Source organism: Penicillium diatomitis (assembly GCF_028827545.1).
Source record: "Penicillium diatomitis strain IBT 30728 chromosome Unknown utg000001l_segment0_segment0, whole genome shotgun sequence".
NCBI lineage: Eukaryota > Fungi > Ascomycota > Eurotiomycetes > Eurotiales > Aspergillaceae > Penicillium > Penicillium diatomitis.
The window spans coordinates 2,196,878-2,220,069 of record NW_026623173.1 but is presented as its reverse complement, the minus strand read 5'-3'; the positions used below and the strand labels follow the sequence as shown (position 1 = coordinate 2,220,069).

At 49.9% G+C, this 23,192-nt stretch overlaps 5 protein-coding genes across 5 annotated transcripts; 2 read left to right on the top strand and 3 right to left on the bottom strand.

Moving 5' to 3' along the window:
* Positions 1-41: 41 nt before the first annotated feature.
* Positions 42-1,972, top strand: N7539_000647 (splicing factor u2af large subunit; the record flags this gene model as incomplete). The annotated part of the gene is made up of 3 exons (XM_056930251.1): positions 42-69; positions 117-1,390; positions 1,526-1,972. 3 exons carry the CDS (start codon positions 42-44, stop codon positions 1,970-1,972), a joined length of 1,749 nt encoding a protein of 582 aa, XP_056794544.1.
* A 609-nt stretch (positions 1,973-2,581) lies between these two features.
* Positions 2,582-4,302, bottom strand: N7539_000646 (putative cellobiose dehydrogenase; the record flags this gene model as incomplete). Its single annotated transcript, XM_056930250.1, has 2 exons — positions 2,582-2,689; positions 2,767-4,302. The coding sequence occupies 2 exons, from the start codon at positions 4,300-4,302 to the stop codon at positions 2,582-2,584; spliced, it is 1,644 nt and encodes a 547-aa protein (XP_056794543.1).
* A 3,564-nt stretch (positions 4,303-7,866) lies between these two features.
* On the top strand, positions 7,867-9,529 carry N7539_000645 (feruloyl esterase B-1; the record flags this gene model as incomplete). Its single annotated transcript, XM_056930249.1, has 2 exons — positions 7,867-8,221; positions 8,292-9,529. The coding sequence occupies 2 exons, from the start codon at positions 7,867-7,869 to the stop codon at positions 9,527-9,529; spliced, it is 1,593 nt and encodes a 530-aa protein (XP_056794542.1).
* Positions 9,530-15,991: 6,462 nt separating this feature from the next.
* N7539_000644 (uncharacterized protein) lies at positions 15,992-18,590 on the bottom strand (the record flags this gene model as incomplete). Its single annotated transcript, XM_056930248.1, has 6 exons — positions 15,992-16,821; positions 16,884-17,530; positions 17,592-18,099; positions 18,187-18,396; positions 18,467-18,495; positions 18,571-18,590. The coding sequence occupies 6 exons, from the start codon at positions 18,588-18,590 to the stop codon at positions 15,992-15,994; spliced, it is 2,244 nt and encodes a 747-aa protein (XP_056794541.1).
* A 4,047-nt stretch (positions 18,591-22,637) lies between these two features.
* N7539_000643 (uncharacterized protein) lies at positions 22,638-23,192 on the bottom strand (the record flags this gene model as incomplete). The annotated part of the gene is made up of 1 exon (XM_056930247.1): positions 22,638-23,192. One exon carries the CDS (start codon positions 23,190-23,192, stop codon positions 22,638-22,640), a length of 555 nt encoding a protein of 184 aa, XP_056794540.1.

Below are 23,192 nucleotides of genomic sequence, written 5' to 3'. Positions count from 1 at the left end.
GTACGATCCAGTAGCTTCGCTCATCAATCAAGAGGCTCGATATGAACGGCGACACCTATTCATCAAGAGGTAAGCATTATTCAGTCTTTCTTCAGGACTTTACTGACTTTCCCAAGATACGGCGCGCTCGCGCGATCAGTTCGTAAGTGACACCTCGATCTTTCCTCTGGCCAAAACTGATTCCTTCCAGCGTGACGAGCGACGCGATCGAGACCGAGGCGACCGGGGCGACCGCGCTGAGCGAGGTGCAGGCGAAAGACGACGATCGCGATCACCGCACTTCGGCTCGCGTAGTGCGCGCCGAGAAGCAGAGACCAATACCTACTCCTCCAGCCGAGACTATCGTGCCCGCGAGCGAGAGGATCGCTATTCCAGTCGTCGTGAAGACCGTGATTGGGGCGGTGATCGTGGCGAGCGTGGCGAGCGTGGCGAGCGAGGGGAGCGCGGAGAACGTGGAGACCGTGGAGGTGATCGTCGACGACGCGACTTTGACGATAGACCCCGACGGGACCTTTTCGATGAACGACCCCGACGCGGTGGCCGCGAGGATCGTCGAGACCGAGGTGATCTTGATCGGGGTGGTGACCGCAGAGGTGGACGGGGACCTGGTGGTGGTGGCAATGGACCTGAGCCGGCTCGACGAAGTGCTTCACCCCCTCGCAGGAAAGAACCTACTCCAGACCTGACGGATGTGCCTTCCATTTTGGACCGTAAGCGTCGCCTCACGCAGTGGGACATTAAGCCTCCCGGCTACGAGAACGTCACTGCGGAGCAGGCCAAGCTCTCAGGGATGTTCCCACTCCCCGGCGCTCCACGACAACAACAACAACAGCAACAGCCGATGGACCCAAGCCGACTGCAAGCGTTCATGAACCCTCCCACTACTGGCTCGGTCGAGACCACAGCCTTGAAGCCATCCAACTCCCGACAGGCGAAGCGTCTGTTCGTCTATAACCTCCCTCCTGCGACGACCGGGGACAATCTCATGTCTTTCTTCAATTTGCAACTCAATGGCCTGAATGTCATTCACAGTGTTGACCCTTGTGTCTCCGCACAAGTGGCTGATGACAACTCTTTCGCACTGTTGGAATTCAAGTCTCCGAACGATGCGACAGTCGCTTTGGCCTTTGACGGAATCACTATGGCTGAAGGGGCAGAGAAGGGCCTTGAGGTTCGCCGTCCGAAAGATTACATTGTTCCCAACGGAAGCGCAGATCAAGATTACCAGGAAGGTGTCCTCTTGACCGAGGTCCCAGACTCGCCGAACAAGATTTGCGTCTCCAATATCCCCGCCTACATTCCGGAGGACCCTGTTACCATGCTGCTGAAATCTTTTGGCGAACTGAAGTCATTCGTCTTGGTCAAGGATGCCTCAACTGAGGAATCACGGGTAAGTTGCACACCGCGAGGTCTACATGTTCTCTTTCCCCCCCCCCTCCCTCTCTCTTCCTCTTTACTAATCCCGTAGCAGGGCATTGCATTCTGCGAGTTTGTTGATCCTACCACTACAACTATCGCTGTAGAGGGTCTCAATGGTATGGAGCTTGGAGACCGTCACTTGAAGGTTGTTCGCGCCAGTATTGGAACTACTCAGGCTGCCGGTCTTGACATGGGCGTGAATGCCATGTCAATGTTTGCAAAGACTACGTCCCAAGACATGGAGGCTGGCCGTGTGCTTCAACTTCTTAACATGGTCACTGTGGATGAGCTACTCGACAACGACGACTACGAGGAGATTATGGAAGATGTGCAAGATGAATGTGCCAAGTACGGCAAAGTTCTCAGCCTCAAGATTCCCCGACCATCGGGTGGTAATCGCCAGGCCGCAGGCGTCGGCAAGATTTATGTTAAGTTTGAAACTCCAGAGTCTGCCACTAACGCCCTGAAAGCGCTTGCTGGTCGGAAGTTCTCGGACCGTACCGTTGTGGTTTCCTACTTCTTGGAAGAGAACTTTGATGTCGATGCTTGGTAGACGAAAGAGTTGAGTTGACATTGCCAGCCAGTTAATATTGCGAAGCCTAAAACACCCTCAGAACTAAATGTATGATAGTACTTTGGCCTTTCGATTTGACGCTAATTCAGCTTTTGCCGGGCTCCGTGAAAAGGCGGTTCCTCATCCTACACCGCACGTTTATCCTTAAACTTTGTGCATCTGGCGTTAAACTCGTCTGAAACGGACTGATGAAACGGACCGAGCAGATCTGAGTAACACAAGGTTGCCGAACCGCACATTCCAGACTTAATCCAAGCTCGGTGGTATTTGCAAAGGCACAGCAAAAGATCTCATGGGGCAAAATCCTTCCGTATTAAAATATTCCTCTCATTCAAGTCACCAGCCGCAGAAGAGCTGTGGTGTTTCAAGTGCAAGTTTGAAGAGGACTTTCCGATGCACTAGAGTCTCCATTTTCAACGTCAGACAAGGATGTAAGGTTGTAGATAAATGAATATAATCTAACAAACAATTTTCTTGCGTCTAGATGTACATGTCTACGGAGCTCGATTGTTTTCAAAAAAAAAAACATTTTTCGGAATGGGAATTCGAACTAGTATGGGTAATACTTTTCTGGCCCAGCTCGGTGACTCAGTTGTATGCCAGGATCTTGGCCGCAGCAGCCTCCGCAACAACCATGATGGTAGCTTGGATGTTACCAGTGGACAAGTCTGGGTGAATACTGCCGTCCACGATGAACTAGATCGAGATTTACTCGTCAGTATATCTTTTGTCTCTTTTCAAGAATTGCGTGATTGTCTGAAGACCAATCTTACCAAATTATCAGTGCCGTAGACCTTGGTGTTGGTATCTACCACGGATGTACCATTCTTACGTCCGTCATCGACGCCCATCTTGGCAGTGCTCGCGTAGTGAGTACCAGGCTGAAGATCTTTGAGGATAGCAGTGATGTTCGTGTTCTTCACCAGAGTGAGACCAGATCCAGGAGCCTGAATATCCTTGACCAATCCCTGAACGAACGCACGAGCGGCTACGCGGTCATCAGAAGTTTGCATATAGGGTGACTTTTCGATGACAGTGTTTTGCTTGGAGTCGAGACCCAGAACGCCGTGTGAGGTGAGGCCGTGGGTCATGTAGACCTTGATTTCGACGACGCCGTTCTTGGTGGGGGCACAAGAGCCCTGGTAGTAGCGAGTGTGGTTGCTGAATGTGTTCGAGCTGAAGAAGATCATGCGGTGCTTGCCTTGAGTCAGAAGGCCACTGCCTTGTTTGTAGAGTTCGATATCGGCGGTATCGCTGCCATTGAGGATGCTGTCGTAGTCTGGGACACCGAAGGTAGCATTGGTTTGGATCAACATGGTGAAGATGGGGTGATCCATGAGACCAACACCAACGGGCAATTGAATCCAGTCCTGCTTAGCGGGCACGGAGATGCCGCTGCTCTGTGCCATCTCGATTTGCTTAGCAGGGCCGATACCTGAGTTGAAAAGGAGACGGGGAGTGGACAAGGCGCCGGCTGAGAGGACAACGCGACCATTGTGGCCGACAGTGACGATCTCGGTCTCGTTGGAACCAGTTTGTACCTCGACGCCAGTAACCTTGGAACCTTCACGAACAACTCGAAGAACTTTGACGCCCATGTGCAGATCGAAAGACTCGTTCTTCTGGACAAGGGGCAGGTATGTTCGGACAGGCCCAGCACGGACATGATCCTCGATATTCCACGCAGGGTAGGTATACACCTTGTGTTTCTTGTCAGGCTCTTCAATTGAGTCAACCGATTTCCAGCCGAGTCTGTTGAAGAAGTTCGAAAGAACCTTATAGGCACCTTGGTCATATCGCTTGCCGTCGGCGGAAGGCTGGGTTGTGCCAGCATTGCGTTGGTACAGTCGCTCTGCGGCAGGCTTGACATCTTTCCACTTCCAGCCGGTGGGCCAGTTGCTGTTGTGGTCGAAGTCGTGGTCAGAGGGGTGGATGAACACCATGTAGTTGACCGTTGTGCCACCTCCAAGAACGCAAGCCGCCATGCCTGGGGTATCGGTACACATATACCTCTTCCACTCTGGAAGTGCCCCGACATTTGCAGACATGCCGGGCAAGTCGATTGGGGTCAACTCGTTGCTCCAAGAAAGAGTATCATTTGCACCAGTAGTGACTGTCGGTCCGTGGCCACGCTCAAGAAGGAGGACCTTCTTGCCGGCTTCGACAAATCTTTCAGCAGTGATGATACCCGACGGACCGCCCCCGACGACGATGTAATCGTAGTAATCATTTTTGAATGATGAAGCTGAAGCTACGCTACCAGCCGCAGCAATCAATGCTGCTTGGAAGCTTACACGCAGAAGCTGCATTTTTTCAGTATATACTCAAATTCGGATAGAGCTGAGAGCGACGGGGATCAAGGGGAGTGGAAAACGGCAAACCTTTCATTTTAAAACAAAACATGACCCAGATTTCAGGGGACACATAACCATCCGTTTTATGAGGTCTCTCTCCTCGTCATTTGACCAAGTGTTTCCGAAGTCCGGCGCTGCCGTTTGATGAGGTTCCAAAGCCCACATGGTCAAACAGCGCCTTTGTGCTTCCAGGGCAGATCAATTGCCTTGCCAGGCTCAAGCCAAGCATCTAGGCTGCTGAATGTCTGGCACGGTGGATCTCTTCAAAACTGTTTGGAAGCAATCATCGCTCTTTTCTGTCATAGAACCGTAGAAAAAGGGAACACTCGACCCTCCTAAGTAATCTTGCCACAAGCGACAAGGACTTGCACCCATGTCAGACAATTGTGGTACTCAAGGCTGGCTCAAGGATTGTATCAAGAAGCGTGCCATAACTCTACAGTCCACAGTCCACACTCACAGTGCCAGTCATAGAAATAGCCTCGAGACGACCCACAACTCCATTGTTGAGATGACGACGTTTCACTGGGCTGTTGCGGGTCCGAGATGCCAGATTAGGTGGGTCTTTAACGGCCGATATTCCTGAATAGAGTATGCAGGTTTTTCATTCACGAGCCGAGACCCAAAGATAATGACGGGTTGTCTTCTGGGAAGTCACCATACGAATGATTTGCCAGCCATGCGCATCCTTTATCGTACATCGTGTGATGGGGCCAGATGTACATATTCTGTCGTCGAGTTGAGGGTCTTGTGATTCAAGTTTTGCGCTGCGACAATCATCAAGCCACGGCATCTTTTGATATGCCCAAGATCCCCGAATTTTCTCCCTAGGCTGTTTGTGCGCGCGTGACTTAAGGTGGTCGAGCCAGAAGAAGCTCTAAGTGGGTAGGGAACGGGTTAGTCGCGAGGAGTAGGAAATGATCGACCAAGGTAACCTCCGACCCGGATTTTCGGCTCTCTATCGGACTGTTATCAATCTGATCAAATCTTCCGCAGATGTGAAACTTCCATCATGTCACAGTCCGTGTCTGACACACTTTCCTTGGCCCAATACGCTGGGAGAAGAATTGCCAAGCCGGCAATTCGATTACCCAGCGAAAAGCAAGAAACCATTGTAGCTTGACTGTGCGAAAGAAAGACAGAAAGTTCTCCCGGGACGACCATGACTTTCCCCTTAGTTGCAATGACTGGGAAACGCCAAGGACTTGTTTCATCGTGTGCCGATCTCGCTTGCTCGTACCGCGGATGAGCAGCAGACCCTGGCTCGTCAAAGGAAGTCTCAACTGTTCAGCTTCGCCGACCATACGAGGCTGTGCGCGGCTTCAATTTTGTTCTCGATGGACCTGATTTGTATCAAGCGTCAGAGATGCGCAGCAGAGTCAATCATCATTCCATCGGCTTAAACAGATACTGAGACTAACGCAGTGCCAACAACAAGGCTTTTATTCGTCCCGTCAACTCCTTTCTGGTGTGCCATTGAATATCTATCCAACACTTCCGGTGAACACCTTCACTGAAAAATTCATGGGATCTCAGTGACGTGGAGATTGTCTAAAACAGTGCTTGTTGATCAAGCACAGTCATCACAAAAGATGACTGAATGCCAAAATACCCTGATCTGAGCGATTCTGGAACTCCTCATGTCGCAATGACCTGAACCGAGTTCAGAAGGTGACCTCAAGATCTCTGGTTCGTTGTCAGTAGTCAGTGTTCGGAGGGAAAGGTGCCACAATTCGGGCAGTCCAAAGGAGATAAGAGAGGGATAGTTAGAAGTCACAGTCGAGAGGTTCCACCCTCTTCGAACTGACTGGCAGAATCACATGTTGATATCAAGCAATCAGCACCAGCAATCATGTGGCCACCGAAATTTTCTCCCGGGTCTCGGTTCTCGTTACTTTATTTTCAAATTCATCTTTCTCTTCTCCTTGTTCATCGTCGCCTTGCTTTCACCATTTGCTTGATGATCATTACGCCCCGTCCGTTTTATGCCTATGGACTTCCGAGTGTGTCGGTGCCCAGCGTTGCACTATTTACATCGATATTCACGGCTGAGCATAGAAGACCAGCCTTGAAGTCTTGAACGGCAATCCAAGATTTCACGTGGTTCTCAAACGAAGTTTCTGTTGATCCGGACGCAGTTGATTTGCTTCGAGGCAATTCGATCTTCAAGAGTGTGAAAATACAGTCGACCCTGATGCCAAGCATGCCCACTCAGAAGATTAATGACTTAGACGGTGCATGAATGCAATGACGTCGTCTCTGGAAATAGAGATATTAACCCGCACGTTTCGCCTGCTTGGTATACAATCCCTCAGTCGATAGATCCCAACTTTCATCTATCGCTTTCTATTGCGATGGTAATTCAGTCAAGAAAGCAATGACATACGCCCTCAAGATAGCAAAAGGGTCACGTCCAGCTTACTACCTCTACAAGAGCTCATTGACAATCTCGCAGAAACTCAATGGCGTTTGCAAGCTTCGGTCTGTAGCAAGCAAATTCAGATGGAGGCCAAGAGATACCACCGCAGGAATGACTACTTGATCGCGTCACTCATCGTTGAGAAACCTTCCATGCGAGTCATGTAACATGAAGTTAGGACCTAATGATGTCTAGGTAGGCATTCCGACGAATTGCCGGAAGGGACTAAGTGATCAGCACTACCAAGTCAAATTTGCACAGGAAAACCAGGGACCTACATTACATAGAGTCATAGCCATAGACTTACAGAGTAGGTGAGATTCTATGATCTTTGCTGGAATATCGACCTCCCAACCTCGGAAAGCTAAGTGAGCGACAACACACCGGACGGTAGGTCAGTACCAATCTCGTAAAAAATCAATCAATATTGCAATAGTTTGCAGCCTCTACTGCTCCGAAAGTTCCCTCAATATCCGCAGTGTAGATCAGACTCGTCAGACCTGACCAAGCCCTCGTTGACGTACTTGAACCTTGCCAGGAATGAGATCATCGTCAGAAAATGCTTCATTACTCGTCAAGATGCATCAAGATCACTCTAAGTGCAGCTGCCACTATTCTATACAGTAAGATAAACACGGCAACATGATCGGCAAGGAAAAATACAGAGCTATCCTACCTGGCAAAGCCTCGGTCGCAGTGCATCGGCATGACTTGTCATCTAAAGTGCCGTTCTGAATGATCTGCGTGCGGGGAAACTTAGGCTAAGCATCCACCTCAAGGCTAATTTGTGGGGCTCCAGTCCACCTGAAGGATGAGTCTGCAGCAGGGCTGTACCTTAGCCTTGTCAAATATTACGAGGTGAGAAACCTGTACTTGAATATCTTTCTACAATGGGAAAGACTCCCGTTACCATGGAGCATCACGCATGCCCAAATCTTGAGCGGTGATGGCGGGGAGTGGACCACATTGAATGCCGACAGGGCGCGATAGAACAGGTTAAATAGTTGCTATCCACCTACCAACCCTCATCACTTTCATCTTCAGTTGCTGAAAAGCAGATTCGAATCGTGATTATCCTGGCTTCTTGATCCTTTCTCAGCATGCGAGCTCTGTCGCTTCTCTTTGGGCTGGCGGCCTCTGCCTCTGCCTCTGCCGTGACTCTGAGAGACAATCAATCCTTTCAAGCGAAATGTGAGCAGTTTGCCCACAAGATCCAGGTACAGGATGGAAAGGTCCACCAGGTGACTTATGTCCCATCTGGAACCAATGTTTCCATGCCAGCCGTTCCGGCGAGCTGTGGAGGAAATGCGTACAGCGACAAGACACCCTTTGACTTCTGTCGAGTTTCTCTTAATGTAACGACTTCGCCCGAAAGTCAATTCTACATGGAGGCGTGGCTCCCGAGCAACTACTCGGGTAGATTCTTGAGCACCGGCAATGGAGGCCTTGGTGGATGTAAGCCAAATTTCTCTGACCACGATCGTCTGAGGACTAGAGCTGACATTTGAGCCCTCTCCGCACTCAGGTATCCAGTATAAGGACATGTTCTACGCCACGCAGTATGGTTTTGCCACCGTCGGCACCAATAATGGACATAACGGAGATACCGGAGTCTTTTTCTATCACAACAATGAAACCCTCAAAGACTACGCCTACCGAGCCATGCACACCGGTGTCGTTGTCGGCAAAGAGATTACCAAGCAGTTTTACAGCCAAGGCTACCATAAATCTTACTATATGGGCTGCTCAACCGGGGGCCGTCAAGGTTGGAAAGCTATTCAGAAATACCCCGACGACTTTGATGGCGTACTTGCAGGATCCCCTGCAATCAACTTGGTCAATTTGATCAACTGGGGTGCTCGCTTCCTTCCGATCACGGGGAATTCCAGCGCGGCGAGATTTGTGACGAATGAGCAATGGACAACAGTTCACAAAGAAATCCTCCGGCAATGCGATGATCTCGATGGTGCCGCTGACGGCATCATCGAGGATCCTGATCTCTGTCATCCTGTCTTTGAGACACTGCTCTGCAACTCGACCACTTCAAAAGGCTGCGACTCCTGCCTCACAGGCACACAGATCGAAACAGTGAACAGAGTCTTCAGTCCTCTATACGGTAACAACGACACACTCTTGTATCCAAGAATGCAGCCAGGCTCCGAGCTTCTCGCCGCGTTAATGTATTATAACGGTATGTCATTCGCTTATGCCACAGAGTGGTTCCGTTACGTCGTTTACAGCAACCCGAATTGGGACCCTGCCACATGGAACATCCAGGATGCCATTGTCGCGAATGCACATGAGCCATACAATGTGTCGACTTTCCAGGGTGACATCTCCGCGTTTCAAAAACGGAATGGCAAAGTCCTCCACTACCATGGAATGGAAGACCCCATCATCACCTCTGACAGCTCAAAGATGTATTACAAGCATGTTGCCGACACCATGAGCCGAAGCCCCACCGAGCTGGATGACTTCTATCGCTTCTTTACTATTAGCGGCATGGGCCACTGTTCTACGGGTGCAGGTGCTAGCTCGATTGGGCAAGGCCTGGGAACATTTGCAGGTAATGATCCTCAGGACAATGTTCTTCTGGCTATGGTGCGGTGGGTGGAAGAAGGCATTGCACCGGAGTATGTGCGGGGAACAAAGTTCAACGGTACGACTGTGGAATATCGTCGCAAGCACTGCAAGTACCCCAAACGGAACAAGTATGTTGGTCCGGGGCCATATGAGGATGAGGATGCTTGGGAGTGTGTCTAGATCAGTGTATGCAGATCTCGTGTTGACGATGTTGATGATGATGCCCTGCTCAAATCACAATGCAAAAGGGGATGAGTTTTGAAGAAAAGATTTAGCACTTGCAAACTGTTTGTCGCAGCGACAATGCTGAGCATGCAATAGACCATAGCCTCCAGTGAGAATAGCGGGGTGTGATCTCCACGGCGACATGTAAATAACTGAATCCGACTATCATCAGTAAAGTTGTCACGTTGTAAGAACTATTGAAGCTAGCCAAGACCGTCGGGTGTCCATTGTTATGTCTATTCCAGGCGTGAGTACAGTCATCAATGGAAATGGGAGAATACTTGGAAGATGCCTTGAGCCGGGCAATCTCAAGGAGCCCTTAATGTCACCATTGTATTCATGACCTGGAAAGGAGCTCGGGATGCGGCTGACCTGAATCACGGAATAGCCGATGCCAGATGGGAATCGTGGCCCTCGAGACTGCTCAAGCACCTGATTGGCCGATCATCGAGGATCGTCTGCTGGCAGTGATTTTTGGTCGATACGAGATGTCAATATCACCGAGACGTGGAAGGCGAGTGGAGTAAAAGCTTGACAAAGGCAAGCTACAAAGTAGGCATTCCAGTCAGTTGCAGAAGCACTCGACCGAAATGACACAGATCTCAACTTATGGACGCAGTGTGCTAGGCTCGGCAGCGGTCTTCAAACCTATCCCGTTGGCTGGGTCACTTTTTCCCTCGAGAGTCTTTCAGCTGATGACAAAGATGTCTCTCAGATACGAGTCATGAGGGAGAAGAAGCTCTAAATAAATACGTCAAGCCGTACGCCGAGAAAATCCGAACAAGGATAAGGCGGATAAATGTAGGTTAGCTACTCAGCTAATGAAAAGGAGAAGAGGCTAGCCAGGTTTAGAGAAGAGGTGCCTTATGGCGGAGTAGGAGAGTCAATCCGACTACCGAATATTATCCAATCCCACCACTCTTGAATCACGGGAGACCATGCGTTATTCTAGATAAGGTATAAAATACCATTTTTTTCGCTCCCTGGATAAGTCTTCACAAGTCACCAACGTATTCTGCATAGGCATCGGCAATTCGCAGATTCAACTTTTTGTCCTCTAGACGCCACTTCGCAGCTTTAGGGGATTTATACTGGAATCGGGTCGAGCAGGCCGCGGCGGCGGCCGGCCTCCTAGCAGCCTCTAGCGTCTACTAGAACACCTAATAGTGAGACCGCGTCACCAACCGGCCCAGCCCAGATGCAGAGAAAATTCTACTTGTCATACATTCGATCCTTCTGGAAGTCCGCAAGTTTGTTTGTTGTACGTAGAACGTAGCTTGGTCAGGTGACGGGGCTTGTGAGTTGCTCTATCTGCTGTCGTCCGCGGGTTTTGTCTCTACTTGCACTCTCTGCAAGTCTGTCTTTCTTTTCCCTCGGGCCTGAGCAGTATGCTTGTGCCTCATCCATGCCTTATAGACAATGCTGGATAGACCCGTTTTGGTTGACCATCAACCAGCGCCAGTGCTGTGCAGATCGTCTCATGTGTCGCGGGCTTCGCCGCTCAGCCGCCGGAGCTGATGGAGCGCACGCTGCGTCACTAGGGTGGTAACTCGTGGGGACTTAAAGACCGGGACGCGGTGTGCATAGTAATACTAGTCGATGATTAAATGTTTCCGTACCAGTTTACCTAGCTCCTTGGCGGTGTCTGTAGCTGGTCTATGCGCTTGAAAAGGGTCAGTTTCGAGGTATGATGTGTCTCATGAAATTCCCGGATGAGCCAAGTGTCCCAACTGTCCACCCCGGGAAAGGATTTTCTCTGCACGTACTTGATGCAGTGGAGGCGGGAAACTGAAGACGGCATAACTGTAGCTCTGCGATGGACATTTGAAAGACACACACAGTGTTGGGAGGTGGCTACAGTAGGTGTAGCATCACCATAGGAGAGACGGATGAGTGTGAGATTGACTAGGGAGGAAAGATTCTATCCAGACTATGGACTACGGTGAGACGGCAGTATCACATGCCATACGAACACTCAGGAGAGCAGCAACGCAGAAGATGCGGAGAGGATGGGGCAGCATCGAGTTCGTGGATACAGGGGATTATATGTCATATACTCCACGCCAGCCCTTCGCTACCTACTGCCACTCATCGCCTTGATTGGAAAGACCAATGACCAACATACCTATCTGGAGATACCCAGACGGGAGCGACACTACGAGTACGCACACTCCTCCCACTGCCACAAAATCCTACTCATATGGCATTACCTCGACCCAGGTTGCCTCCCTTGCGTTTGCTGCAAGTCCTGCAGTCATGTGTCAGATTACATTGCGCTTTTTCTATAATAATTGAAGGTTTGCCTTCTGTCCTCTCTTCTAGGCGCACGACCAACACTGACAGAGAAGTATTTTGAGCTCTTTTTACACGTTAGGCGGCTACTATCCGTTGGCAACCATGAAAAACCCGCCGTCAAACGCCGCAGGCGCGTGGGAATTCCCCTGCGGGGGTAGATGCTTCCAATTCTTAGTGTTTATTGAGACGGTAGCAAGTCTTTTCGCAAAGCATTCACAAGATGGTAAGACGTCCAAATGCTCCTACACTATCAATCCTCATCGATCGATTCGTTATATACTTCACCACATCGACTTGAGCAGACTCAATTGCATACTCTCCCAGGGCTCTTTCTTTACTTTACTCGAAGTCGTGAATGATAAATATTCTTGTGATTCCTCTCTCATTGATGTGGGGACTAAAAAGCTAATGAGGGCTACCAGATTTGAACTGATGACCTTGTGGACTGGAATCACACGCGCTACCGCTGCGCCAAGCCCCCGTGACAGCTGTTGAAAACCATAAAACATGAATTATCAACAATAATCTTGAAGCGCCAGACGGGCGGTGACCGATTGTCTAATAAGTCGAGCACTATTACTACAGAGTGTAGAGTGTAGAGAGTGTAGTGTAGACTGGTAAAGATGCGGAACGGACACGCATTAGACTCAAGGCTCAGCCGACATCAAACATGATCCTCGCAAGCAGTTCGCCGGCTCCTAGGCTACCTTATCCTAGCGGATTCTTCTCTTTTGGCTTCAATGATTCAAGAGGCAAACTGCCACACCAGCACACTAGCTCTGACTATGTCATATGATACCATTCTGACATTCTACCAGAATGACCACGGGTGAGCAGATTCCAGAAAGAAGACTTTTCCTACTTTTCAGCCTCGGTCTCTCTTCGATGGTCTATGGCTTGTATTCATTATTATTCCAAATCCTATGGTGATCAATTTTGGCTCATGACCATACCACACACTCCTAATGAAGCAGGGATTCAAGATTGAAGTTCTTGGTAGAATATCTTTAGTATATACCTCACAACACCATCCACCATGCGCCATATACGGCATTCAGTGAAGCATGATAGCTGTATGTTCGGGTCCAGTGAGAATTATGCGCTGATTTATGGATGTGATCTGTACATGCAAACGTGTACGATGAAAAACTGCATCAGTTGAGTTCAGAATGTAATACGCTACGTACTTTTCGAACTCTTCCTCGGCACGACAGTGATAAATCTGGGTCTCATTATGCAGAACTTGCATCATTTGTTGCATGTCTACTTGACGAAATCCAGTGCCGGGCTCGTCGTCGATGACACGGTAGGAATGGCCCGGATGGAGGAGGAGAGAGATAGAGTCCTCGGTCATGCTCTGGAGGGGCCGGGTATGGCTGCTGAGGATAACAGTGTAAATCTGGCTACGATGCTGGCTACGATACCGACTGCGATACTGAGGTAGATCTGGCTGCAGTGCTGGCTCGGTGTATAGAATTCAGAATGTTGCTGTGACCTCTGACGAGGCATATTTTCAGTCCTAAGACCACTTTGGTCCTAGGGTGGGAAGTATTCTCTGTGACATGAAGAAAATGTATGTGCACATCACGTCTCGGGCCTGGACTTGACCGAAGAGTAGGATACGTAGCCTGGTCTTGCAAAGGTCTCCGAGTCCTCGAGAGTAACCAACCTAGTAATATAGCGTGCGCTCCAGCAGCTGCAGAAGATACACGTTCAAGTCTACGGCACATGGGACGATATACACACCGCTCGCTCGTGCTGGTCGATGGTCAACTGCAAGGGCTTCGTCTAGTGTTGTTCATGGGACACACCAATGCTCCTTGCTACTAGTGTTGGCTCGGACCTCGAGGAGGACATTGCTAAGGCTAGTCAACCCAATTGACCATCTCAGTCTTGAAGTAGACCAACAGCCTGTTTTGCAAGGCTTATGGCAAGGATGGGGATATACAACATACAACGCTGTTACTTATGTTGATCAAGACAAAGCTGAAAGGTTGTGCTCCAGAGAGTTCCAGATTGTTCCGGGTTGTATCAATGGAGGAAGAGACTAGGCTAGCTGGTCTAAGCCCTAGTACGCAGAGAGGCATAAATGACATCGGCACAATGAGATTGGTCAGCCGAAAGGAAGAGGAAAAACAGACAAGTAGTATAGAGCATAAGGGGAAAGAAAACATTTACACGACAACAGAGAAAGGGGCCCACAAAGCTCGTTTACTGACCAAGCTTATTATTCTATGCACGGGACAGCAGACAACTTTTCGGAGGCATATCCAAACTAATGAAAATGTTCCACGGATGCAGTCCAAAGGTTAGACGGCGATTTGGTTTTTCGATCGACGACGGCGCGCTTTATGTAAGGGCTTCAGGGGTTTGGTAAGATAGCTTGCGAGGAACTTGTAGTAAGATAGCGTATTCCTCTATATTCTGGCGGAAAACAAAAAGCAAAGATGAGGGTTACCAGATTTGAACTGATGACCTTGTGGACTGGAATCACACGCGCTACCGCTGCGCCAAACCCCCACTCATGTGAAAAACGGCCAGTTCTGGATTTATTCCCTTGTAACAAGTTTCAAAATCAAAGATGTGCCATTTTTCACCCCGGTCGCAGTGTATGCCTGTTTAGCACATGCAGACTCCCGTAACGCAAGGGGGCTTGGCACACAGCTAGACCCACAACATTCAAACAAATGAGAATCAAAGTTTTCTAAATATTCCGGGGAACTTTAAAAGCTAATGGGTAGGCATTGCACAGGACGTACAGAGCCTCAGCAATTACTTGATTCCGTGCGGCAAAAATTTCGGATTCTTCTCGCGTTGATAGTCTATGCGCCTTGGCCAGTTCTTTGTTCATTTTGTTGTTCTGCTCATGACTGCCATTGTCGTTTGTATCTTGACCTCGGTGAAGGGGGTGGGTGGGTGGTACATGGACTGCGGTGGGAACTCTTGGAAGGTATAAATATCGATTACTCCTCACCCGGCCACATATCCTATCTACACCACTCCAAACATCCATAATAGGACAGCATCCCACTACCCAAGGCCTGTTTCCTACAGTCTCCAAAACATCAAGTTCTTCACTTCTACAGAAATTAAACACATCTCTAAGGTAGTACTCACCTGCTATTCTTCACGAGTAAGGAACTAACCTATCTGCACGTGCCCCCCTGAAAGTCACTGAAGCTTATCCACGGACACCTCAACTACATACCTGGTGCATCAGCTCAGTATTCCCTGAATTATGACAACCGATACCTATTTGCCTAGGTAGGAGCCTCTACATCCATGTAATAAGTCAAGTTCTACCCTCTACTATAAACGACAGGTTTGGTTTCCCTAAATCATGATCTCCTGAGTACGAGGGAGATAGCCGAACTTAGGTTCACCGGTCTCGTCTCTTGTGATAGTTGTTTGACTTGGGAGACGGCCGGTCTGATTTTGCTCATGACATAGAATCAAGGTTGCCCCGTCTTGTCAGAACCGGCAGGTTGAACCTCTGCTTGAATGAGCACAAGTGGAATGGTTGCAGTAGCCACCTGCGCGTAGTTTGCAAGGCGGCAAGAGTGGACTATAACAAACCAGGTCTACTCCGAATAGTGTACCAACGATCAAGATTCTTCTAGTAAAAGTCACCAACCGTCGCCGTATCTCAATGGGTATCTATTAAATGAGTGTTAAAAATAAGTTCCTGAATCTATCCCTCCTTCTCATAGATGACCGATAGCCTTTCGATGCCCAGGTTTGACCTTGTGCAAACCATCCTCCTCCGCGATTAGTTCAGTAGAATGATGAATGAGACAGTAGAAAAATTTGAGAATCATGAATCATGAAAGGACCTCGAACAGACCGAGGTTGAAAGATTTGCCATGTTTGCCCGGACCAGGCATTGTTCGCACCCATTATCCCCCGAGGTTGCGTGGTCCGGAAGTCGGCAAGGCGGACGAGGAATCTGCAATTTTTCCTCGGCGAAATTGGCCGCAAATGGCGGCATGAGAAGTCTTTCTCGCGTGAGACATGCTTGCTGGCCAAGTGGTTTTGATGCAAGCCGGGCTGCAATAACTTAGGCGATGCGTATTTGCATCGACGGAAACAAAATAGAGCAATGATGGGGGAGTCACACTGGTCTCATGTGCCCGTCGCCGAGTGCAACGGACTCCCTTCCCATCCCCATTCCTTGAGCAGCTGCTGCACACGGTACTCTGTTGCCCATCCCAAATCCGATTCAATAGCACGTAGCAAGCGAATCGCCGTCCGCCGTTCACGAGAATCCGTGAGGCACTGGCCCGCCACAAAGAGAGGCTGCAAGGAATTGATCCGTACGGCACCGTCAGGTCGCGCCAAACCAATGCCCAGAATCTCGCGACTGTGGAAGCCAATTTCAGTTTCAATTGATCGGTATGACTGTAGCCGCAATGTGATGGTATTCCGACGGCCAGTTGACTCGTGCGGCTTGTTGATCAACATCAAGATGCGAGCCATGTGATAATGCTGCATACTGGACGCACACATTGGGATGCTGTGCCATATCTCCTGAAGCGTCACAAGGTCTTTGTACTCATCGGATGACCCAAACTTTGTGATTCGAGATGGTTCAATTCTTGCACATGGCTTGAAGGTATCCGGAAGTCCATTGAACCAAGCGTCAAGCTCGGCTTCAAGTCGGTACCACCGCTCAAAGGTGGCTTGTTGTGGAACGCCAAGCGGGCCACTGTCCACAGGCCGCTTGTCATTGCCGTTCAAGTTCTCGTTTGAACCAATGTGGTTGACAATTTTAGACATGATCCAAACCAAAGCGTTACAGATTTGGTCCTCTTTCATCACATCGCTTCCTTCGGGATATCCGGCCTCGCCGGTGTTGCTGGGTACCACAAAGCCCATGGGGTCGAGGAGGAGTCCTGCCTCAGTCCACATTAATATATCGTCCGTGTTGAGCCGTGTTTGACATTCATTTATGACTGGTCATTGAAAGTCAGCATAATCGGTACCATGCAAAATCTGCACGAGAGAGTCCACTCACAAGCAGCAAGGTAGTCCTGCCTAGCAAAGTTCCAGAATGCGGCCTTGCGTGCTCTCGATAGACGAGATTTTCGATACTGATAAGGATTCTCCGCTTCGGGAGAAAGATGCTCCAAGGGCATGATGCCAACCTCGGCCACGTCGAGCAGGGTCTTGACTCCGCTCAAATGACGATTCCAGGCGGGGCCCGTCGCGTCGAGAAATTCGTATACCGACAAGATTGCAGTCGCCGCCAAGATTTCATCTGAGTGAACACCCCGTGAGAGCCTGCTATTAGAGACTCGTCGCCGCCTCTTGCGCGGATTTCCCGCATCTTGAGCTAGTTCGTTGGCCTGCCACTGACCAAAAGCTTCAGGCGTACTTAATGGAGGCGGAGCCCCTGCATCAGGCTGTAGTTCTCTCATCAACAGCTGGATTGCCTTTTCGTAGTACTTTGCGCCAACCCAAGCAAAATCGCGATCCTTGTCAGGCCACACCTCCATGGCTGCTTGACGAGAGCACACGCCTCCCATTTTAGCCTTGGCACCATTGACTCTTCCCAGCTGTTTCGCTGCGTATGCGCAGGCAGCATATTTGAGCAGAGGGTTTATCCTTGCTCGTACTGGAACGCAAGAAGCGAAATATGTTCCCAAGTCGTACAAATCCATCCTGCAAAAGCCAGTCAGCCGGAGGCTTGATGCTCATCTGACAATAATCTCCGATCACGTACCATAAACCCGGACCTTCTGTATAATGTCGGAGCAGGAAAGCAGCTTCAAAGTCTGTCTCAGCATGACCGTCCGACCTATGTTCGACTGAACTTCTCGATAATATTGCCGGGCGCGACGGTAGGGATGCATTTCTTTGATCGGGCGCGAGAGCTGAATCCAGCGGTGGCGATATTGAGTGTGACGGGTTGAGAAGGAAGTTAATGTTCGTGTTGTTACTAGCAGCAGATATTGAGACCGACGGGGATGCAGGAGGCGGCATCATACTGCTTCGCGACCGGTTCGGTGAGGGGTACGAGATGGTTTCGGGGGTGGACTGGGCCATGGGCGAGTATGCGAAACGATCGTGAGACGCGACGGCAGATAAGGCTTCCAAGCCATGAGAATCTGTGTCGCTTGATTTGGATGTACTCCCCCATCGTTGGTTGCGGGCCTGGGCCAAGGCGATGGCACTGGATTCGGCAATTTCGAGATCCTCGGCGTAGGGATCGGAGTTGTCCACGAAGATCACTATCACGGGGTTCAGCACTCTCAGAACCTCACCGGTAATGTAATAAAGTAGCCCAAGCCAAAGAGCAAGAGGTCATTACCACCTACCGTGCTTTGGGATGTCAAGCCATACGCTGTCCTTGTTGAATGTATTCTTATACGAGTAGAAACCCTTCAACTCCCCTCGTCCTTCCGGCGGCTGCTGTTCGCCATCGTTCATAGAGGCATTCTGCTGATGGCGAAAGACGATCCCCTCACTCGGCCGACATTCGCGACCGCCTTTGCGACATTGAGCGCACACTGGTCTTTGTTCGTCACCTAAAGATCGAAACATTAATTCAGAGGGGGATTCGAGAACGCGCCGCAGGGATGGCCGAGATCTGCATACATTTGAGCTTGCGAGTCCGACATGTCAAGCTAGGAGAGGCCGTGTTGGTCAGTTGGGAACTAGATCGACAATACGTTCGTCGGGCGCATATATTGTCGACTTACCAGCCAGTTCTGGAGCGCATATCGGGCGAAAGCGACGGCACGACATTGGCGTGGGGCAGGTGTTTGAATTGTCAAAGGCCCGAGATGTGGAAGATGAGATCGAAACCTGGAGTCCTTTGCGGGGAGAACAGGTGACCTGCGGCGGCTCACGAGAGTTGTTCCGATTCGGGCAAGTGAAGGAGCAAAAAAGACTGGAATTAAAAGACAGAAAATCTGGAGGAACTTCAGAGGATCTTTTTTCCCCCCACACTTTCTTTCTTCTTACGTCCCTGACAGAAGGCCTCTCTCCACTTTTGTCATCTCGCATCGATCAACAATGCGTACATCATTGCGGCGTGGCCCATCCCACTGAATTCGGCCCATTCGGTCATCGGCAATCAACAATGCACGGAAACTTCATCAAGCCCGATTGTTTGCCATTCCAAGATGGTCGCCACTCATATTCTTATCCAAGTAAACCGGTCGCGGTTTCAAAACACTTGCGCGTCGGTCGCCCCGGGCCGGACAACCTTTTTTTGGCGCTCCTTTGCTGAGCGACTCTCCAGTGAGTTGATTGCGAAGTTAATTTCTCATTCGCTAGGTGGATGCACAAGCGAGGCACTTCGTCATGCCTCTCAAATTAGGTGGTGGCGCCACTGACACCACCGTGCTTGAAATCATCGGAAACCTCTGCGATTTCGATTTGGGAAGAGCCGTGTTGCGGTCTGCACGGCTCAGTCTCCTTGCCAGACTCTACCCTCTGATCAGGGTCTGCGATAGAATCGTTGGGAACACATTCAATAAGCTTTCTCGTTCTGCAGATGGCGACCGAGATTGATCTTTATTGCATGTCAAATATCCACGTCATATCAAATGTCTTGGTTTCAACGACTCAACACTCCGTTCTCGTATTCAGTGGGGTAAGCGACCGTGCACGACGGGCTTCATCCCGTATTCTGAACAGCAGGATCGTTGACAAATTTCATCTCAAACGTTTGGCCATCCGAGCATGAGCATCAACATCGTGTGAAGAATAAAGTATGCTTCAGACTCGGCCGGGACTGCACTCCGAAGTCTATCCACAGAGCTCGAGGAACCAGAGCAGTGGGATTGGTGCTGTGAAATGGGACGGTCGAAAGCCGCCACAACTCAACTAGCTCCTGTCAACGCGTTCACAGTGCAGAACTTGCGGAATGTTCGCCGAAACTTCAAAGAGGACGGCCGCCTTGAGAGCCCCTAGGGCGGCCTCTTTTCGATCTGGCCGGGGACTCAGCTTAGCCTACGAGGCTGATGCTGGTCAAAGATGCACCATATTGCCCGTCTTTCTTATTCAGAGAATTTACCGGCACTTGGCCCTTTCACATGGCAATGTGAGTGCCGAGAAACGTGGAGTCTGAATGAGATTGGCAAGCGTTTGAGACGAGGTTCTCTCACTACCTTGATCTGTACAACTCCGCGAATTTGATGTCGCTCGTGCCCGTCCACAGCTGATCTCGAAGCGCTTGTTTTCCTACACTTCTGCAATCATACATTTACGAATCGCTACGTGTCGTTCAGGAGTAGCTGGCAGTAACGTAGCCGTGGGGTTTCTGAGAAAGGCTCCCTACTTGCAAACGACTGCCTTCCTAAGCGATTTCGCAGCTCTCTCTCGCTATTCATCATCAGAATGTAACGAGAATCACTTGACCATGGCACATGGAATCTTTGCAAATCTCGGCATGGCGTATCTCACGCCTTGGTCCCTGAGCCCAATTCGTGCGAGTCCGCGCACGAAACGAAGACTGTCATGATCACCACTGATATGTGTGACTGAAAATCCTGAGCTCAACGCGTTGCTGAGAGGCTGTCCCTCGAACCTCGATCAAGAATAGGATTGCAAGATATATAAAAAGTCAAAGGACTTTCAAGCCAATCCACAGCGGGGCCAATACTGAGCAGTATCTGACTTGAGAGGTCCCGCGAAGAAGCCGCTGATGTTTGCACTCGCAGATAGCTATACCGGAGAAAAGAGAACTTGCTCGAAGTAAGCTGTTCTCCTCAAGATCTCCACGAAAGCATGTCAGCCCTCTGATGCAGTAGATAGACTGCCAGTGCGAGGTACCAAGTTGTCCAAAATGGTGAAACGATGACTGGACATGAGGTATTCGCGCCTGTCGTGCGACGAAATCCTTGGTGAACCAGATAATCCTGATGAAAACAACGAGCTCGACATGGTTGATATACCAAGTGCAGCCTGTACCAAGATGCCAAGCATAGCTCGTGCAAGAAACAAAAGCTCGTCGATTTGACTTGATATTTGATACAGTGGTGGATAATGAACATTTAGCTCGGGCCAGCTGGAGGGTTTCCTGCCTGTTCGAGTCGGTTCGTCCCAGTCGATCGTTGTACCTTACAACTCCAATCAAGGTACAACTCCAGTCCTCTCTTTTGCGCACCTGTCTCAATACAGCCAACGCATCTGATTGCTGAGTGGCTTGTCCGTGATTACTAGATTCACACTCGGTCTTCTAATTTGCACAGACACGCTACCTACGAAGTTAGCGCACCAGAGATGGCAAAATCGTTGGCGATGAAGAATTTAGCGGTTGAGGGGATAAGCGATCATGCGGTGGAGTAGAAGTTCATGTGTATCGTAGTCCGTCTCCGTCTTTCATTCTTGTTTCTCTCTGTCTGTTTGTTGTGCCGGTTTGCGGACTGTGAGACGTCATCTCTCACCTGGATTTCTTGCGCATACTTGGAAGGAAATGTTAGACCGTGATACCTCGATGATTCGCGTGATTATCCTCGAGGATTGCGTAGCACGTCATGCGTTCGTGTCCTTATGAAATTCAGCGGTTGGTGACTTCCATCAGTGAATCTTTAGCTATCTGGGGGTTGAGCTTGGATCCGGACACATCTTCTTTGCTTTTATTTTGTGTCCAGCCCTTGTGATATCACGAGCGAGAGGGTGACGCAGCCGGTCCAGCGTCAATTCCTGGTGCTCCGTGCTCCGTCCTCCGGTCACTAGTGTGCGCCTTGACTGATAGACAGATGGACGCTGATCGAGACACCTCGAGTGCAAACATCGTTCTGAGAAAAGGCGGAGTTTCCAATTGGCAATGTCGAGACTGTCTTAAGTTGGACAACGTCCGTTTGATTCTAAGAGATAGAGGCGAGATAAAGGGGACTGGTGAACGGGTGTATCTCACGAGGGGATGTTCAACGATTCAGACGTGACATGGACCTGCATCCTCATCCTTGAATTTTGTGATAAATGACCAGAAATCCTTTCCATGGATGAATCCGGGGATATCTTTTCCAGAAACTTATGCAATGATCTCTGGAGAGTCGGCAATGTTTAATGTCTCCATGTCTCTGTGTCTTTCGACATGACGTTTGGCGTGAACATAGGCAGGACAATTGGTAGGACACTGAGAAACACTAAATTTCTAGCTCCTGCGTCGATATACTCAGACCCTGCAGCCAGTCCGTAGGATGCCCTATCGAGTTCTGCCCAAGTGTGACCTGAAACAGCTTTACCTGGGGGGACCAGTTGACTTGAGCGTCTTCTTCTTCTTCTTCTTCTTCTTCTTCTTCTTCTTCCTCCGCATGTGACGCGTGTGACTTTTGCGACGAGAGACAACATCCACATCAAACGCACCGCCGATTTTATCTGAACCTCATCCCTCACTCCCAATCGACGAACAAAGCGCACGATCAACACGCCTCAAATATGCATCATGAATTAGACCAGTCTCGGTCTGCATATCCGAAACCGTGCAGAGTCCATGGCCCGTGTCACAGAGCATGGACACATTCGAGTGTTTCCCGCCGTGGGGCATCTGCGAGAATGTGCTGATCCGGCCGAAAACAAAATGTGGCGATGGGCGTTTCAACAGCCTTGGAGTCGCATTTGAACTCGTACAGTACTACGCTGTTTCTTTGACTCGATCGGATTCTGGCCTATCACATGTACATGTACATGTACATATACACTGGCCGGTAGATCGCCGTTGGATTGGAAACGCCGGGCTTTGGGCCCTCTGTGGCTTTTTGAACAGGCCCAGACGTTGGGGGGCACCTGGGATACAGAAGTGACTGATCAACTGTCACCCAGTCATGACAGCCTCGTGCAGTGCGACGTGCCGAAGTCCAACGTTGAAATAGCTCAGGCCCAGGGTCATTCCGATTGGGTGCTGAAAGGGGCGAATACGGAGACGGATCACAATAACGGGCTGGGTGCGGGCGGTGATTGGGTGAGAATTCGATGCGACAGGACCCTGGGCCCCTTTGACGTTTGCAAAGGAAGTGGACTTGAGGATGGTAAGGCGCTGGGATGGAATGCATCTTGATTTGGATTCAGATAGCCGCTGAGCGATGATGCCAGTCGAGAGTCCAATGACCGATCTCGGCTCAAAGGTCGATTGTGCTGCGCTTCTCGTGAGATTCCCTGCTGTTTGTTTTGTTTTGTTTTTCGTGGATCGGAAGGTGATGATTGAGTTTGGCAGCGTAGTCGAATCACCAGCAGGCCAATAATCATGTGATTCCCATCCGAGGATACTCTGCCTGACGAAACTCGTGAATCGAGTCCATGGGAGTTCTTGATCACCAGTCCGTGCTTTCCACCAGGGCAGTGTCGATATGGTGCGCGACACACGAGTCAT